An 18,266-nucleotide genomic window follows, 5' to 3' on the forward strand; every position below is an offset into this window, starting at 1 on the left:
TCAGAACACGGAACAGGAGATGATGACGCAACGGAAGATGAGGACAGCAAGCAGAACCCGCCCAGACGCGCCGCTAGTTGCGATCGCAGACATGCGGAGCCCAGGGGGTCCTAGGTGCGCTCAGGGGTAGATGGGACCCAGGAAGTTGGATCGCGAGACAGTGGATGCAGGGTTCAGGGGGCGGTGATTGTGGACACCACCATCAACCATCACCACTGTGCCACCACCAACATCACCACGAAGAAAGCGGGCACCACGAAGAAAGCGGGCACCACGAAGAAAGCGGGACATAACAACTGCAGCAATGACGTTTATTTATACGAAAGGAATGATATGTAGACCCCCCGTCCCCTCAGCACCTTGTATGTGTCTGTCTTCTCTACCCAGACGCTTCTCCCCATGCACCATCTACGTACCCACGTGCTGTGTAGCCCAGGAGAGCTGGGCTGGCAGGCTGTCTCTCTTCTTTCGGTTCTTTTCTCTCAATCAACCCTCACCCCTTCGTGCAAAAGAATCGACGCCACCCCTAAACATGCAACTCCTGAATCTGCAACATGCATCGAAAAGAAGGCACGAAACATCCGGCAAACCACCAATACGAAAAAACACCCTGCCATCTGTTGCGTGAGGCGATCACTGGAGGAGCGGGTCCTGTACGATGTTAGCTGGAATGCCTCCTTTTCTGACAAAAAATTGCTCGATCTCACCCTGAAGTGCTTCTGGAAGTTGCCCTTCTTGTTCTTGGTCCACTCGGACCTCGCCTGCTCGCGCTGCGCCTTTCTCGTCTCTCTCCGCTCGGCCGCCCTGACTTCCCGCTTCTTGGTATCCGTGACGCCAACGAGGCCTCTCTCGGGACGCGACATGACCTGCCTGTCGCGGTTGCGGCCCCTGCCGCGCTCGAGCTGGCCGCGGCCGGGCTCCAGCTGGACGCCGCCCTCGGCATCGTCGTCTTCGTCGTCGTCTTCTCCAGACGACGTGTTGCGCAGAGCCTGAGCCTCTTCGATGGCAAGGCGCTCCGCGCGCTCGGCCGCCGAGGGGTAGCTGCGCAGGTTCTGGCGGTAGTAGTGGCGCAGTGAGCGGTGGCCGGCGGTGCGGCCCGTCGGCAGGTGCATCTCGTACTCGTCGTGGTAGACGGCTCGCGGGCCCGAGTGCGCGTGACTGTGGTAGCCGTCAGCCGCCTTGTGCGGGCGCGGATCTGCGTGCGAGTGGTGGCGGTGTTGGCCGAGTTTTGCGTACCGGTGCGAGCGGTCATCAATCGGGACCGACGTGATCTCGTCCGTGGGAACATCTGACACGCTGCTGTCCGTCTCCCAGCCGTCGTCGCCGCCTTCGCCGTCCTCGCCTTCGGTGACGGAGCCTTCCTCGTCGTCCGAGTAGGTTCGCGTAAAGTCGTAAAAGTCTCCAATCTCGAGCATCTGGTCCTCGTTTTCGTAGGCAATCTTGCAGTGTCCGCGATCGCGCATGTGGGTTTGGATGCCTGCTGCCGTGTAGACAATCTTTTTGCAGTAGAGACATTGGCAGAATTCGTGAATCTTGCGCCAGAAGAAGCGCAAGAGGCCGTCGAGGTCGTCGAGGTATTCTTGCTCGGGAATAAACATGCCGTGGAAGCGCTGCATGTGGCCGAGATTGAGGTCGCGCGTTGGCGAGCGGAAGTTGCAGAACAAGCAGTAGACGACGTCTTTGGGCGGCTCGATTTTGGTGGACGGCGCATCCACCGTCACAGTAGTCGCCCTTGCGCCATCGGCTTGGCCATCCTCCAAGGTAGCATTTTGAAGCCCATCCGCAACATCGGACACCTCAGAATCGGCATCTCTGTCTGGGTGCGCGGTAGAAGCCGAGTCTACAGTCTCTCCCAGCGAAAAGGTCGAGCTCATGACTGATGATGCGTCGTCATCCTTCCTGGATGCCCTTGCGACATTCTGACGGTGCTTCTGACTATTCAAGTGGTTCGTGTAGGCGTTTTCGCTAAAATAGGTCTTTTGGCAAGCGCCGCACAACTTTTCATACTGAGCGCGGGCGGCAGTGGCGGCGGCAGATGCCTTGTTCGCAAGGACCTTTTCGGCAAAGATCTCAGAGGAGAGAGGAGGCAGCGAGGCAACTCTACGCTTCAGGTTGTAGCGGCTTTGGAGGAGGAGCGGTCAGCCATGTCGGACGGTACAAAATCAAGGCCGAAAATCACTCACTGCCAGTCGGTCTGCATGTGCGCGCGCTGCAGCTCGCTGGCCCGAAAGGCGACCTGGCAGGTGTTGCAGGTGAACGGGTGCGACGACTGATTGGAAGCCATGGCGTCTGGCGGTTGAGCCTCGTCCGGGTGCTGTGCAAGGAAGGTGACGAGAGTGGGCGGAGGAAAAGTCGTGGTCGGCGATTCAGAAGCTGGAGGGGCCAGCGGGCGAACGGTGAGTCGCGACGACAGCGGGGGATTGCCGTGAGGTCGACACAATGGAGGGATTGGGGAGAATCAAAGGGATGGTGATGGGGTGGACGAAGGAAAAGCGGTGGGATTATTTCAGGACCGGCCAGACCTTGTGGCGAGCGCGAGCCGATGATAGTTTCAGTGCCGGCGGTCCAACTTTGGTCTGTCTGTAGGGCTGAGCTGGCTGCATGACGTCTGGCCGGTGACCCTTGCTGACTGATCTCCTCCGCTCGGCTCGCACTGCCATCTCTGCTACAACAACCACCTACCTCTCAGTTGGTCTATCGCGTCTTTCGTTCTTCTTGCTATTCTCACTCAAACTACCGCTCTCTTGCGTCTGGCCAGCGTGCCACCCCTCCTCGACAACCACAGCCACCAGATGAGATGACGACCGATGCGCGCGGGTCGCCGCCGCAGCTCTTGGGCGGCACCCAGCAGCTTGCCGACATTATTGCAAAGGACCCGTGGCGCCGTCTGCTGGCAAGCTCACGGATGCTGGACTCGCGCGAGTTAAGCTTCCGCGACTTGGGTGCTACGCGTCTTGCTAGCTTCCAGTCTCTGGTCCGCAGGTAAGCACATCCATCAGCTATACAAGCGCCTCCCTAACCTGTCAAAGGTACACCTTGCAGATACGCTATGGCTGCGACAATCCAAATTGCACCAAACCTACATGCTTCAGCTGCGTCAAACGCGACACATCGAAACCACTACGACGCCCAACTCCCATCGCCGCCAGAGCTCTTGCCTACCACTTGGCCAGTCAAGACGACCCGGAATCTGGTCTTTGCGATATTATAGATGCTCCTTCACAATGGATACGGCCTGTGGAATTGCGCGATGGACGGTCCAATAGAATAGACCATCGGTCGTTTCTGCAGAATCTGTACAGCACAAAAGTCGCCCGCACGTTGAATCAATTTGGCCGCAATGGGCTGGCAAGTCCGGAGAGCACCGCAGCTGGAGACAACGCTCCCAAAATCGAAGCCGGTTTCGAATATTTGACAGAATCAGGCCGCGAAACTACAATTCAAAGCCCGCCAGAAACTGGAAATGCTCCAAGCAGACCATCCACATCTCAAAATACGCAAATAGAGGTTACATTGCCATCGCGTTCATCCAAGTCGTCGCTGGTGAATGGCCATCCTGCTCGGAAAACTGCGGTGCTGGCGACAAGAACCCCAAAAAGCTGGGAAGATCCAATGCCGAAGAAAAGTCTTGAGGATCCAAACACAGCCCTGCCTACACCAAACGGATCCGCGAGCCCTGAAGAGCGCCCTCCGAATGGAGAATGGAGCCAAAAGTTGGACATTCAGATTTCGAAGAAAACGCCGAAGCAGACTCATCCTCGACCGTCGACGCGCTCAGGGGAGAACCCAGGCTCTTCCAAGGACTCTCGCGGAGACAGCTGGCTGTATGATCGGACCAAATTCACCACGACACATTTGTCATACGCCATCATGGAGGATTTGAAACGCATTGCTCTCGCTGAAAGAGATTCTGAGCTGCAAATCCATTTGCCTGACAGCATGCCGAGATATGGCTCTTGCAAAAAACGATGGAGTTTTGTCGACGAGTGCCTTCATCAGTGCCTCAGCAATCCAAAGACGCTGATTGCATCCTTCCGCAACGAGATGGACACTCGGTTAAGCCTCCTGCCGCACATCCACCCCGCAAAGATGAATCGTGCCTTCCAGGGTTGGCAAGAAATTAATGGTGCCCTCGTTTTCGACAGTCTGTGGCAGAGTCTCGAGTGCTTGTTTGTTGCGCCTCCTGAGCTAAAGATTCGAAAAGGCGCCAAAGGCAAGGACGCAAAGACACTGCGCCTTTCGCAACACAATAATGCAAGCAAAGCGACTCACCACGTATCCGACGAGGACGCCGTGCATATCATCATGATCTGCATTCATGCTCTGACTGCTCTTATTTTTCGAGATGGGGACGATTGGCGCACTTTTCTCTTCCGCAACCTTCTAGCCAATAAGCAAACCCTTCCAGACCAGTTCCAGTACGAGCCTGCACTGAGACTTGCCACTCGCCTCGTGCGAGCAATAAGCGCCCGGCAGTGCTTCTTCGAAATGCATCAAAACACCATCCCGTCGTCGACACTGAAATCGCCCTACTCCCTGATCTTCATGCATATCACCCAGTGTCGAACAGTGTTTGTTCTAGGCAAACGTGGGTGGGACGGAGTTCTCATGTTTTCGTGGAGGCGTTGGTTAGAAGAGCTATGCCTAAAGACATGGCGCGGCGAGCATGAAGTTAAGCGGTGGGACGCATTTGGCTCTGCTGCGGAATGCTTGTTTTGCATGTGTAAGTTTGTTGGCATATTCAGTCGGTCGATACTGATTCCTGTCCCAGCAGAAATTAGACCGGAAAACTTCATGTACAATGGCGATAGCTTGCTCGCCATAACCAGCTTATTCCGGCCCAAGATTGACGCAGTCGAGATCATCGCTAGCTATTCTGACCGCCGAGATGACCCCAACATGCGTCACATACTGCAGTACCCATTCTTTTTCAGCAACGATACCCTACTTACGTACTTTCGCGCTCTCAACTTTTCCAACATGTCCAAGCACTTCACAACCGCCGGAAACAACTTCCACATCCAGGAAAGATTCAAGAGACACTTCTTGAACCACACCTGGCAGCGCTACCTCGAAGAGCACTACTCTGTTGCGTCGAGTAGATATCTGACACTGGACGTGAGGAGAAGCCACGTCCTCGAGGATACACTGAACCAGCTGTGGGGCTTGGAGAAGCGGCAGCTGATGCTCCCCCTCAAGGTCCGTATGGGAAAGGATGAGGGAGAACAAGGTGTAGACCAAGGTGGCGTTGCGCAAGAGTTTTTCAGGGTTGCTCTGGCCGAAGCATTCAACCCCGACAACGGCATGTTCACCGTCGACCCGCAGACGCACATGGCCTGGTTTCGACCCATGTCTCCCGAGCCACTTGCGCGCTTCGAGCTCATCGGTCTACTCTTCTCCATCGCAATCTGCAATGGAATCACTCTCCCCGTTTCGTTCCCCATGGCCCTATACTGCCGCCTCACAATGCGAGACAGGACGACTCAATTCATCGCAGACGGGTGGCCTGAGATTAACCAGAGCCTCAAGTTCATTCTCAACTGCAAGGAAGAGGTGGGTGACATTCTCGGCCGCGATTACGTCTTCAGCATCGACGCCGGCGGGCTGCTCCTCAACATCAACATGGCAGCAACGGGTCCCGATTACAAGCTGGCACCGCTTAGCCAAATACTCACATACGTCGAAGACGTCGACCCGTCAGCCCTCACATCGCGCAACCCAACCATCAACTGGCCGCCAACGGATCCGGACGCGCCGCTCGTCACCAACTCCAACCGCGCCGCCTTTGTCGACGACTACAAAGAGTGGCTCACGTACCGTTCCATTGCACCGCAGCTCAAAGCCTTCACCCGCGGCTTCGATGCCTGCTTGCCCCCCTCCCACCTCGCCCTCTTCTACACGCGCCCCTCGCTCCTCCGCGACATCGTCCAGGGCCACCTCTTCGTCGACACGCCCGCCCTCGAGCGGGTCACGCGCTACGACGGCGGCTACAGCGCCTCGCACGCCGTCATTCGCGCCTTTTGGGCCGTCGTCCACGCCTGGGACCAGGACCGCAAGCGCAAGCTCCTCGAGTTTGTCACGGCCAGCGACCGCGTCCCTGTTGCCGGTATTGGCAGCTTGATGTTTTGGATTCAGCGCAATGGATCCGATGGCGAGCAGTTGCCGACTAGCAGCACGTGTTTTGGTCGTTTGCTGCTGCCGCAGTATGAGACCAAGGAGAAGTTGGAGCGGAAGCTGATTGTGGCGTTGGATAATGCCAGGGGTTTTGGTGCGGCGTGAGTGCATATGGGAAGAGAGGTGGAATGGGAAGTGCTGAGTCAATCAAATGAAGAGGTCAAGGGGACAGAGTGATGTGATGGATCGGAGAAGGGAGCAGCGAGATTTTCCTTCAATTCCAACACACTGTGACGGTGCTGGAAGGTGGAACCAGAATTTCCTAATGAATCCATGACGATTCTCGAGTCTTGCTGCCGCTCTGTGCATTGCGTCAAAAGACTGAATGCACTGTCTGCTGCTGCTCCCTCCTGATTGATTGTACTCGCATATGGGAGGCTGCTGTAACGTAGTTAGTTCTGCAAAGCTGACGTCTTGACGGGAAAGAGCCGGTCGTCGCAAACTGCTGGACAAGTGATGCGGTAGCACGGGGAGACACTCAGGCCGCGATATTAGTTAACTACAGACATGGAGGCAACAGAAGGCGTACGCGCGCCATGGATATGGCACCATCATGCTATCTAAGGCAGAGGTGACGGAGGTTGCAGTCCAGCAGGCGTCCAAGTGTCTGCGCAGGACGGCGCTCAGCGTGTCAGTGTTGCACCTGCCTGTCGGCCTGCCTGCCTGCCTGCGAGGAGCCAGACGACAACCGAGGGCAAAAAGAGCGTGTTCGTAAAAAAGCAAAAGGAATATCGTTACCCCTGTTGGAATCGAACTCATGTCGTTTGATTCCAGACAAGTTAATAGTAACGCCTTTCCTCCCACGGCGCTGCAAGCCACATCTTTTTACGGATAGGCGACGTCTGGGGTTCCGGTGCGAAACTGACTGGGGTTTTTGGTTGATATACTGACCTTTTCAGAGGTGATGGCTGTTTCAGCTGAGAGTAAGCCAGAGCTTGGTGGTGCTTTGGGCGAGTCACGCCTGGTCTGTAGAACAGCGCACACCATCACCATCCTTCCCCTAACCATGTGCCTTCAAAGCGAGCTCGTCCTACAGTCAACGAGCAACCTCGTCAGTGAATCCGGCGATGGCGAAAAAGACAAAAGAAATATCGTCACCCCTGTTGGAATCGAACAGAGCATCTTTCGATCCCAGACAGGTTAATGGCAACGCCTTTCCTCCCACAGCGCCACGCGACTTAACTGGGGACACTTGGGGTTCCGGTGCCAGATGGACTCGCGATTGAGGTTAATAAACGTACTGTGGTGACCAACGATGGCAAATGGCAGGTTTACATCTGCATGTCCATCGTCGCCTCCTTGTGACTCGTACGCGCACATTGGTCACATCGGATTCTCGTAGTCTTTTGAGCGTTTCTAAAGCTGCTTCTCTGCACGCACCTTGCACTTCACTTGGTATAAACATTGTGTCATTACTATGTACAAAATACCGGTCCTTGTGCTCCGTTCCTTTGTCGACCCAATTCACTGCTTCTGCTACAACAACCCATTAGGAGTAAGAGCTCGTGTCTACCAACCTTCGCGCCTTTGCTGACTCCGATTTGTCAAGCACCCAAAGCCTCCGTGTCGAAATCTCCTCTTTCTGCCTCTTTTTCTCCTTATTGTACATACACTGGCCCTTCTGGGAAATCGACAGCAGTTTCGAGCAGGATACTACCATTGACTTAGTGGCCGAAGCCGTAAAAACGGGAAAGGAGATTGGAGGCGGCCTTCCAACCATGATCAATGCGTCCGATAGAGAATTGGTCTAATGTACACGGTCACAAATCAAGACGTAGGAGTCTTGCTTTGAATGCATCTAGCTCGGCTACCATAATCGGTGTGCCGGCGAGGGGGTTAAACACCCGGATCAAGACGTTGGAAACCGCTCCACTTGGCGCGGCCGAGCCTGCCACACAGACAAGGAGGTAGCAAACTCTCACAATATCGACAGAAAAGGGAAAGACTTACGACGGCGCATTGTGGGCTCGAATATGGAATCCGACGATTCTAATGGATGCTTGGAGCTGAGCTGACTTGAGCAAGGCGTGGTGGAGTTGACGAGCGACTAGCTTGTGGGTGTGTATGTACTAGTTGACAGCAAGCGAGGCGTTGAGAACCACTAGAAGAGGAAGGAGCCAGATGGCCACCGAGGGCAGAAAGAACAAGATAGTAAAAAAGCAAAAAGAAATATCGTTACCCCTGTTGGAATCGAACTGAGCATCTTCCCAAACAAGTTAATGGCAACGCCTTTCCTCCCATGACGCCACGCACTCGGACGATTGGGGTTCCGGTGCTAGTCTGTCTCGATTGTTTGGTTTATATACGTGGTCACCGCCTTACAATTTTTTGTCCCTGATCTGTCAGTGATTACGGTGAACAAAGTCTTTGAACCGCTTGGAAGGAAGCTTACTATCTGCACTTATAGCAGTATATCCCAGATTGCAACCGGAATAGTTCGGGCGCCAATGTAGATGGGGCTTCAGTGGCCGTCGCCCTCCAGGCCTGAATCGACAGGCTTGAAGCCGGACCATTCAACCCTTTGGAGACTGAATACAAATTGAATGTCAGCGAAACGATCGTTGAAGGAAAAGGCAAGGTTGAGAACTTACAAAGGCGACTCTCGAGCGCGTACATGACACTTCAGCATCTGGACGGTAGGTTTCAACCTTGCCGATTTCAGCAGTGCGCAATGAAGCTGTCGAGCCTGAGTTTTGTGGCTTTTGATGTATTGGTTGATAGCACAGTTGTCTTGTTCCTCGGTGACGGGGCAGTTTCCAGCGTATTGGATGGCTCGGCAATGGATCTGGCGAATATAGCTTTTGACAAGCCTGTCTTGTCTGTCACGGTGCCTTCTCAGCTCTGGAAGCTTAGCCTTAAAGCGATGATTTGGCCGTACCCGATCTCTACAGTAGCCTTAAGTCTCGACAACTTGGGAAGCGCTTGGTGGATTATGTGTGCCTGGTGCGGATGGCAATGGATGACTTGTTTAACAGCACGGTCGAGCTTCGTCTTGTTGATAAGACGGCCTTTTATGTGGCGCATCGCGCGTATACCTGGCGGATGAGGGAATCGACGTGGGCATTCTGCCTCTTTGAGGACTTTTTGAGCTGGCCAAAGTCGTATTTATACGGGAGCAAACTTGGGGAAGAAGCGAAACTACAAACGAGCCCGAAAACGGTCGTATAGCTGGGCGGCGTAGGTAGGCTACCGCTCAGCGCGTCAGTGTTGCGCCTGCCTGCCTGCCTGCGAGGAGCCGGACAACAAAGGAAGGAGCAGAGCCACAACCGAGAACGAAAAGGACAAGATGGCAAAAAATGAAAAAGAAATATCATTACCCCCGTTAGGATCGAACTCTTCATCTGTTGTAATCCCAAACAGGCTAATGGTCACGCCTTTCCTCCCACACCACCCTGGCAACAACCGAAGTCAGTGGATGATTGGGGTTCCGGTGCTGAATGATCTGGCGTTTTTGGATTATAAACTGACCCTTGTTGCTAAAGTTGCACTTCTGCTGGATTCAGCCACCGTAGTTCGGGCAAGTCAAGTCCAACGTGCAGCTGATCTGCCTCCTCTATCTAGTACTTACGCTTTTTTAAAGCCTGTCGGCGCCACACACGTCCGCAAACCCTCATGACATGGGAATGGTTCATAACTATGTACAGAAAAACAAGGACTTTCTCCACCCTCTCCTCAACCTGATAAGCACTCGTGCCAGGCCTATCGCCCTTGCCCTACACATGCCACCACCAAAGTCGTCGCGCTGCCGGCATGAAGGTCCCGCGACAAAGGTAGCTCACATGCCCCCCATTAACTCGTGCTCCCAAAGCAAAATTGAAAACAAAACAATATCGCAACCAGAATCCAGACCGAACAGAACCGCAACCCATCTCGAACATGGCAAATTCGTGACCGCGAAAGCAGCGACGAAGGTTGTCGGATAGCATGGAGCCGAGCCAGAGCTGTAAACGAATGCCGAGAAGAGCCACGAATCAATCCGTGGGGAATTTAGAAGAAGTCGTGAGGGAAAAGTGAGCACCAGGGCACCCGGTAGCTGTGCTGTGCGGTAAGGCCGTTTAGCGGAATTGACCGCAAATGCTGATGAAAGCTCCACATTTCGAGTTCAGCGCGCTGACCAGCGAGCGAAACGTGGGTGCACATCTGGGGATCGTGCTCCGCTGGTTGACTTGGTGATAATCTCGTTCCTGTGGCCAAAATATGGCCTTCGCATCACACTGAGTGTAAAATACGCGTACACCTATACATAGTAGCCTTCCAGAACCCGAAGCCGACCTGGCGACGGGAAAAGAAAAGTGGGGATGGGGAAAGGAAGTAGACGGGGATGGGTAGAGACGAGGTCACAAGAGACTGAAATGTGCGCTCAAGATTCAAGACCCGGGTTGGGGCGCTTGAACCCCTTCCACTCAATGCGGCCAAGGCTGTCGTAGAAATGAAAGATTAGCAATGTCCCTCAATGACAAGCAAAGATGGTGGAAACTTACATTGGGGCGGCATGGGAATGCACGTGGAACTTGAGAATTTTGATGGACGCCTTCAGGCGTGCAGACTGAAGAAGTGCACGGTGGAGGTCTTGCGCTTGCGCCTTGTGGCTGTGAATGTAGTCATTGACAGCTCGCGTGTGGTTCCTCTTGCTGATCAACCGACCTTTGGTGCTTTTCATCGCGCTCTTGTGAATCTGTAGGAGGAACTTTGAAATCAGAGCCTCCTGTTTCTTGCAACGCGCCTTCAGTTGAGCAATCTGGAATTTCAGACGAGCCGCGCGTGTGGTGGGCGCAAGTTCCCCCTGCATGATGTCTTCGTAGGTAAACTCTTGACCAGGATACTCGACAGTGTATTCAAAAGGGCGATCGCTGCCGTGGAAAGACATTTCAATGTGTATCTCTTTGGGGTCGTGCAACGTGGGTATCTCGCGGGGCGGAAGCCTTTGTAGCTTGGCATAGAGACCGATGTTGACTTTCTCGAAGAGCTGACGAAGCTTTTTCTTTTGCAACTTCATCATCGTCGCCAACTTGGTCAGCTTATGATGAGCGTCATTGTCATGGGTCTTCGCCCAAGCCCGTAAAGTAGCCGGCAGGACCGTTTCAGACGTCAACCGCTCCAATTGCTCCTCCTCAAGCGCAGTAATGCCGCTCCGAATGTCATGGAGGCGGATCGATTCTCTTTGGGCAGGATGAAGGATGATCTTGTCTAGAGTCTCTTCTTGCAGAGCGTTCTCTATGTCGCATGACAGGAGTTCCATTACCTCCCGAAGAGGGTGATTGTTGTCCAAGATCTGACGGGTATTGGCATGGTGTCGGAGGATTTCGAGTCCGCGACTGCGCCGGTCGCCGCAAGCAATTGAGAAAACCAGCTGAGCTGTGTCAGGAAGCTTGAACTGCAGTCGCGGTCTGCCTTCTCGTAGTAGTGCTGCGAGAAAAACTCATCAATGCTAGGCTTTTGGTGAACGCCCAGTCCCTTGTACAGTAGGGCTTCCGTTGGACGTATCTCTCCTAGGATGCCGAGCTTGGCGTCTGCATCCAGGCTCTGTAGTTCCCAAAAGAAGTCCAGTTCTCGTATTGCCTTATCCCTTTTGCGGCGCTCGCTTTTGCAGCAGTCCGCGTACTCCTTGTGAACGCCCCATGGCGCAGGCTGTTCGTTCGCGGAAGACGTGTCTTGGTTTGCGGAACCAGATGCGCCACCCGTGGGCTGGCTTGCAGACGTTGTAGAGGCCTGGGGACCTCCAGAGTGACTACTGGAGCGAGCGGGTCCTGACTGTGGTATGCTGATTGTAGGGGCTTGAGGATCTTCATCGCTCTATTTAGTTGCTTGAGTCAGTAACTAGCAATCAATATGGCCGCGTGTAAGAAGAAGAACATACCTGCTGAAGTGGTGTTCCGAGCTCGACGCCGAGCTCGACCAGGAGTGCTTCCAACAGCCTCACGTTGCCCAAATTTTCCCTCAGCTCTGCAATCTGACCGGCAATCATCTTTTCTGCTTCCACCGAGCGCGAATCCACGGCACCGGTCCGCGGACGAGCAGCTGGGCTTCCCTAAGCAGGCGGTTAGCAATTTAAAACGATTCACCCATGGAAACTGGCAGAAGACTTACTTCAAGGGCAGCCGAGGCGGCACCCTTGCCAGGCGACTGCTGGGGCTGAGGATTTGCTGCTAGAACCGCGGGAGCGGACTCCTCGGTGCTCGAGCTTTCGGCCGTTGACTTGTTTGCCCTGTGCCTCAGAAATGGACCAATGCCGAGGAGCACCCCGTTGTAGCTTCGGGGGTTGGAATCGGACATGGCGATGGGCGTTGACAGTCTTCAAGTGAATGCAAAGTTCGTGGTGTGAGGTGGAAAAAGTCAAGAGAGATTTTGAAGGAAAAATCTGTTTACGTGCAAAATGGCTCGCATCGTGGGCGACGCATCGGAGGTGGAAGGTGCGGCCGCTCACCTACCTGCCTCCTCCCTCCGCCTGCCAGAAGCAGACCAGATAGAGCACACCACGCACCAAACCCGCTGAGGCCTCAGGCACCGCAGAAACTACCAACACAGAACTTCTCAACGTCATACAACTACTTGAGATGCGAACTTGGTGGAAAACAGGTCATGAGGTTTGGAAGATGGGACGAATTGAATGATCTCGGTGTTAAAACATGGCGTCACTGACAATGGAAACAGGAGTTTGAAAAGAACAATGTCAATGTACAGCCAAGCAACAAAAAGGAAGTCTATGGCAAGTTATCAACCACCTACATCTTCTCCTTCGGATGATTTAGCTCACTGCCGCTTAGCAAGAGCTGGTGGCTCAGACCGCACTCACCTACTCATCTCCCTCCAGCCCAGCCGATCACACCTCACGTGAACCTCGGACTCAGCGACCCCACGATCCTCTTCTGCACCCTCTCCGGCAGCAGCACCTCGTACATATGCCTCACCCACTCGCCAACAACCTGCCGCGTGACAGCCGGGTCGATAATCTCCTCAACACCAAACGCATTCGCCGTCCGAACCGGATTCATCAAGCGACGATACTGCTGCTCCAGCTCCGCGTACCGCTCATCGCGAGCCTTCTGGCCCTTCGCAGTCTGGACGTCGCGCAGCTCCTGCGCATGTCCGACCTCAATACCACCATCCAACGGCAGACTGCCCCATTCCCCGCTTGGCCATGCAACGCGGTGTTGCGGGTCACGGCTGTCGACCATGACGGCGCCGGCGACGCCGTACACGCGGCGCACGAGCACCGAGAAGATGGGCACGCTGGTGGCGTAGTATGCCGTTGCGAGCGCGACGCCGTGGCGCATGGTTGCGCTGCGCTCGGCCGCCGTGCCGACTGCGTAGCCTGGGACGTCGACGAGCTGGACTATGGGCAGGTTGAAGACGTCGCAGAACTTGAGGTGTCGAGTGAGCTTTTGCGATCCTGCGGCATCCAGAGCGCCGCTGTTGACGAGCGGGTTCAGTGCTAGGATGCCGACCGGATGGCCGCCGAGCCGCGCCAGCCCTGTGATGGCGGTTTGTCCCCAGTGCTGTCCGATTTGGGAGAATGAAGAGGCGTCTACGAGCGTCGTGATTATGGGCAAGGGGTTGTATGCGCGGGAGCGGGCGCGAGGTATTGCGGTGCGAAGAGAGGGTGTCTGACGGTCCAGGGGGTCCGAGATTTCAATGACTGGAGGAATATGAGTCCCGCTTGAAGGCAGGTAGCTCAGCACGGTGCGTAGTTGATCGAAACAGTCGGACTCATTGGCTGCCAGATTGTCGATGGTGCCATTTGTGCAGTGCATCCCAGGACCTCCCAACTGGCGCGGACTGAGGCCTTCTTCAAACGTCGCTTTTGCTACTACCTTTGGTCCGGCATTGAAGAGTGATCCGACGTCTGCAGCCATGACGGAGAAGTGGCATGCAGTAGTCCGAGCAGCCTGTGCTGTGTAAGCATAGTAAACGACAGGCAAAAGGGCCACCTTACTCCCAAGCCAATGGCTGGACCTAGCACAGCACCCAGATTCGGAATTCCCATGTTGAGCTGTTGAACCACAGCGTCGAAACCGACCATGGGAGGGACGTAGGAATATCCTTGTTCCATGATGGTGGTGACTGAGCCACCGCCCGAGGAGCCATCCACAAGCTTGATCATGGGGAGTTGCAAAGCCACTGCGAGCTTCTCCATGTACAGCTAAGAGATAGATATCAGTAAATGCAAGTACCTGAAAGATTATATCTGCACCAACGTAAGACAGCTCGCGTTTACAAAATGAGAGTCAAAACTCACAGTCTTCGCTGCCATTGCCCCATCAGCATGCCCCGCGCGCAACGAAAAGTCATCGGCGGTAAGCACGACCTTCCGCCCTCCCAGCAACCCAAAGCCCTGTACATTATTGCTGGGCACAAAGCTCACAGGCTCCTCCCTCTCGCCATCGACCTGCTTCCACTCGACAGTCCCGCTCACGCTGCCCACCTCCCTGAAAGATCCCGGGTCGAGCAATTGGTCAACACGCTCCCTCACCCAGAGCTTGCCGGCTGCTTTTTGGCGCGCGTACCCGCGGTGCGTTGGATTGGATGCCATGGCGCGCAGCGTGGAGAGAATGGATAGCACGTCTGAGTAGTCGGCGGGGAGGGTCGACTGCTTGCGCGCTTTGCGGCGGCGCCGTATCGTCTTTTCTCCTGACACTGAAGAGCTGGGTGTATTTTCATTGCTGTCTTCGGGGTCGTTGGATTGCGACACATGACCAGAGACTTGGGCGAGCCGGCGCGCGGCAGCAGATTGGGTGGGATTGCCGCTAGAATCATCATGTCCCGTCATGGCGATGTCTGGTTGAGATTGCTCCCGATGGAGCGGACAGTCTTGCGTTTCTTACATTTTGATCGTTAAAGAGTGACGTGCGGTTGGATAAAGCGGTGGGGTTTGAAGTAGTGCCTCGGTCCCTGCACGGCCGCTCTACCCCACACGTCACCGTTGCCGATGGATCACTCATCCACCGCATTTCTTACTTGTGTGCAAAATGCCTCCCGAAAGACATTGTTGTTTTGTGCTATTTGCTAGACAGAGACTGCTGCCGATATTGGATTGAGAACAGATCGTCCATCTTTTTATACTCAATGGCGCAAGTGCGCCCTATTAAACGATTGCTCGTTGGCAACAGGCAAGACCAAACCAATTGCCAAACGCATCCAATCTTTGCCAGCTAACTGAATTGCAGAGGCGAGATAGCAACTCGAATCTTGACTGCAGCACGAGAGCTCGACCTCGAAACCTACGCCGTGTACACCTCGTCCGACACCTCTCACGTGCTCGGCGCAGACCACGCGATCGAGCTGCCGTCATCATCTTCATTTCTGGACATCAATGAGTTCGTAGAGATTGCAAAGAGACATCGAATAGATGCAGTTCATCCTGGCTATGGCTTCCTCAGCGAAAGTCCCGAATTTGCGCGGCGCATGTGGGACGAAGCGGGCGTCATGGTGGTAGGTCCTGGGTCGAAAATTCTTGAAGAGACGGGTGACAAGCTGAAAGCGCGAGCGTTGGCAGAAGCATGTATGACTTTTCTCTTCATTGACAGTCGTAGGTTTGACATGTGTAGGTCGAGTGCCGGTCTGTCCTGCCCTGCAAAAGCCAACCAATAGCGTCGACGACATCGAAGCGTTTGCGGCAAGAGTCGGGTTTCCAATCATGGTCAAAGCTGTCGATGGAGGTGGAGGAAGAGGCATCCGTCTCATCAGGAGTGTCGAGGAGTTGTCGAGCGCAGCCAGACGTGCGATTGAAGAGAGTCCGTCGCGGCAAGTGTTTGCCGAAAAGGCTGCTGTTGATGGATTCCGCCACGTCGAAGTGCAAATCGTTGGAGATGGAAAAGGGAGCGTGCGTCACGTGTGGGAGAGAGAATGCAGCATCCAGAGGCGGTATCAAAAGGTGGTCGAGATCGCGCCCAGCACGATTTCGGATAGAGGCTTGGTGGGTCGAGTTATTGAAGCTGCAATTGCCATTGCCGAGAAGGTGAGAAGTCCGGCTCTGATATGGCCACGACGCTGACTTCGATAGGTCAACTACTTTTCTCTCGGGACTTTCGAGTTCCTCGTCAACCCGCAGCTTGGCGAATTCTTCTTCCTCGAAGTCAACCCGCGCATCCAGGTCGAGCACACCATCACTGAATCCATATCGAGCCTTGACCTCGTCAAAACGCAGCTGCTCCTGGCGCAAGGCGCCTCAATCTCCTCGTGCGGCCTTTCAACGCTCCCGGAACACCCGCCTCTCCATTCGATCCAACTTCGCATCACAGCCGAAGACCCGCAAAACAACTGGGCCCTGTCGATGGGCAAAATCACCTCCTTTCGCTTCCCATCAGGCAACGGCGTCAGGGTCGACACGCATCTGATTCCTGGACACGTCGCGACAGTCTCTCCAGACTTTGACAGCCTCCTGGCAAAGCTCATCGTCACAGCGCCGACCTGGGAAGAGGCAAGACGCAAGGCGCGCCGAGCCCTCGAAGACACGCGCATCGAGGGCGTCAAGACGAACCTGGGCGTCCTGCGCGCCATCGTGGCCCACGAAGATTTTGCAGCAGGCAACTGCTCGACGCAGTGGCTGGAAACGCACCAGGACGCCCTCATCGCCGAGGGGACGCGCATTTCGGCGGCTCTGGCAGCGCGGGAGACTGCGCAGCTGAGCTCGTTATCGTCAACGGCCGCATCTACAGCAGAAGCAGCATCAACACCGCTGGCCAACGTCAGCGCGTCCACACTGCTGTTCCGCAAAGGCGACGCTTGGGACATTGAGCTCACACCGGCATCGGCTGCGACTGGCGAGCAGCGCCAGAGCGAACCCGAACGCCAGCACCTCGAGCTGATCCGCATCCTCCGCAACGACTTTCCCGCCTCCCTGGCCGCCGAAATCCTGTTCACCTCGGCCAGCACCAGAAAGCCGACTCCCTTCACCCTTTCCCTCGCCGCATCGTCAACACCGGCTTCAGCGTCCGCGTCACCACACCCCCTCGCAGACCCGCGCAAGCCGTCGCACATCGGGCTGCCCCTCGGTGGCACGCTGGTCGAGCTGTGCGTCGACGTGGACGACACCGTGGCGCCGGGCGACGTGGTGGCGGTGGTGCGGCAGATGAAGATGGAGGTCGAGGTGCGGAGCGCGGTTCGCGGGCGCGTGGACTGGGTGACGGAAGTGGAGGATGGCGAGGAGGTCGCTGAAGGGTGGCTGGTTTGCGTTGTTGATGTTGAGGACGGGAAGACGCGTAAAGAGGACAAGGGTAGGGATAAGGCGAAGTTGTGATTGGGAATTTCTGATGTAGTTTTGGGACCGTCTTTGAGGTGGTCTTGGAATAGACATCATTGAGAAGATGGTGCGGAGCTCGTCCCAAGTGCCGTTGTGCTCTTGCACGGTGAAGGGAATGCCAGTGACATCCCCTGACCAAGCAGCGACCTTTTGATCCTACTGCAGCCAATCTTGAAGCGGAGGACAGAAACAGTGACACTTTTGAAGGAGAGATGTAGACTACCTCCTCAGAAAGCGGCTCCACGTCGTAACCAGCAAGGCCTCTCAAAGTCGCCTGGCCCTCCACCTTCCACCTCCTGCCAGGCCCACGGCCCCTTCCTTATTCAAGCCAACCCCACGCGCCCTCTCAACATCAAACGCAGCCGCAAAGCACGGGCATCGCGATTTCGTTTTGCGCTCGCCCTCTCATTCGTCCACCGTTTTCAGGGTCCACGACCACCTGCCCTCCCTCACCACCACCGCCCCACGCCCGCCCAACCCGGCCAAACACAGCCGCCCTCCCCAACATCAAACGTAGCAAAATTCGAGATTTCACTTTGCGCTCGCCCTCTGGTTGGTCGGCTCGTTTTGCAGGGTCCGGCAGCACCTGCCCGGCGGCCAAACGCGCCGCAACTTCAAACGTAGCAAAATTCGAGATTTTGTTTTGCGCTCGCGCTCTGGTTGGTCGGTTTGTTTAAGGTTTTGGGAGGGTCTACCGCGCGTGTGTTGTGATGTAATGCTGCCCCGGCCAGCCCGGGCTGCCTGTGTCTGCCCGCGACGAGGCGTGGATGACGTTGGGGCTCGTTGCTGCGAGCAGGAGAGGATGTCATCGAGTTCGTCGTAGGGCCGGCCGCCTCACTCCCTCATCGCCGTC

At 55.4% G+C, this 18,266-nt stretch overlaps 5 protein-coding genes across 5 annotated transcripts; 2 read left to right on the forward strand and 3 right to left on the reverse strand.

The window, feature by feature from the left end:
* Positions 1 to 297: 297 nt before the first annotated feature.
* Positions 298 to 2,566, reverse strand: BKA78DRAFT_316070 (C2H2 type zinc-finger-domain-containing protein). The gene is made up of 3 exons (XM_066888601.1): positions 2,184 to 2,566; positions 708 to 2,121; positions 298 to 651 (listed from the first exon to the last, which is right to left on the reverse strand). The coding sequence occupies exons 1-3, from the start codon at positions 2,282 to 2,284 to the stop codon at positions 634 to 636; spliced, it is 1,533 nt and encodes a 510-aa protein (XP_066743178.1). The 5' UTR covers positions 2,285 to 2,566; the 3' UTR covers positions 298 to 633.
* Positions 2,567 to 2,797: 231 nt separating this feature from the next.
* On the forward strand, positions 2,798 to 6,279 carry BKA78DRAFT_353443 (uncharacterized protein; the record flags this gene model as incomplete). The annotated part of the gene is made up of 3 exons (XM_066891560.1): positions 2,798 to 2,982; positions 3,030 to 4,723; positions 4,772 to 6,279. 3 exons carry the CDS (start codon positions 2,798 to 2,800, stop codon positions 6,277 to 6,279), a joined length of 3,387 nt encoding a protein of 1,128 aa, XP_066743179.1.
* A 4,255-nt stretch (positions 6,280 to 10,534) lies between these two features.
* On the reverse strand, positions 10,535 to 12,447 carry BKA78DRAFT_296227 (uncharacterized protein; the record flags this gene model as incomplete). The annotated part of the gene is made up of 5 exons (XM_066886592.1): positions 10,535 to 10,592; positions 10,656 to 11,489; positions 11,522 to 11,967; positions 12,032 to 12,202; positions 12,262 to 12,447. 5 exons carry the CDS (start codon positions 12,445 to 12,447, stop codon positions 10,535 to 10,537), a joined length of 1,695 nt encoding a protein of 564 aa, XP_066743180.1.
* Positions 12,448 to 12,805: 358 nt separating this feature from the next.
* On the reverse strand, positions 12,806 to 14,941 carry BKA78DRAFT_337067 (propionyl-CoA carboxylase-like protein; the record flags this gene model as incomplete). Its single annotated transcript, XM_066890242.1, has 4 exons — positions 12,806 to 14,060; positions 14,108 to 14,314; positions 14,411 to 14,808; positions 14,869 to 14,941. The coding sequence occupies 4 exons, from the start codon at positions 14,939 to 14,941 to the stop codon at positions 13,002 to 13,004; spliced, it is 1,737 nt and encodes a 578-aa protein (XP_066743181.1). The 3' UTR covers positions 12,806 to 13,001.
* Positions 14,942 to 15,237: 296 nt separating this feature from the next.
* Positions 15,238 to 17,410, forward strand: BKA78DRAFT_353446 (uncharacterized protein; the record flags this gene model as incomplete). The annotated part of the gene is made up of 4 exons (XM_066891561.1): positions 15,238 to 15,246; positions 15,346 to 15,673; positions 15,720 to 16,129; positions 16,175 to 17,410. 4 exons carry the CDS (start codon positions 15,238 to 15,240, stop codon positions 17,408 to 17,410), a joined length of 1,983 nt encoding a protein of 660 aa, XP_066743182.1.
* Positions 17,411 to 18,266: the final 856 nt, after the last annotated feature.

Source organism: Phyllosticta capitalensis, assembly GCF_038381095.1.
Source record: "Phyllosticta capitalensis strain CBS 128856 chromosome Unknown BKA78scaffold_6, whole genome shotgun sequence".
Taxonomy (NCBI): domain Eukaryota; kingdom Fungi; phylum Ascomycota; class Dothideomycetes; order Botryosphaeriales; family Phyllostictaceae; genus Phyllosticta; species Phyllosticta capitalensis.

What these genes read in the sequence shown, in the direction of transcription:
- BKA78DRAFT_316070 (XM_066888601.1), bottom strand. Translation starts at nt 2,284, where the DNA reads ATGGCTTCCAATCAGTCGTCGCACCCGTTCACCTGCAACACCTGCCAG. An exon ending in CACATGCAGACCGACTGGCA is followed by an intron (nt 2,122 to 2,183) that starts GTGAGTGATTTT and finishes CCTCCTCCAAAG; the next exon opens with CCGCTACAACCTGAAGCGTA.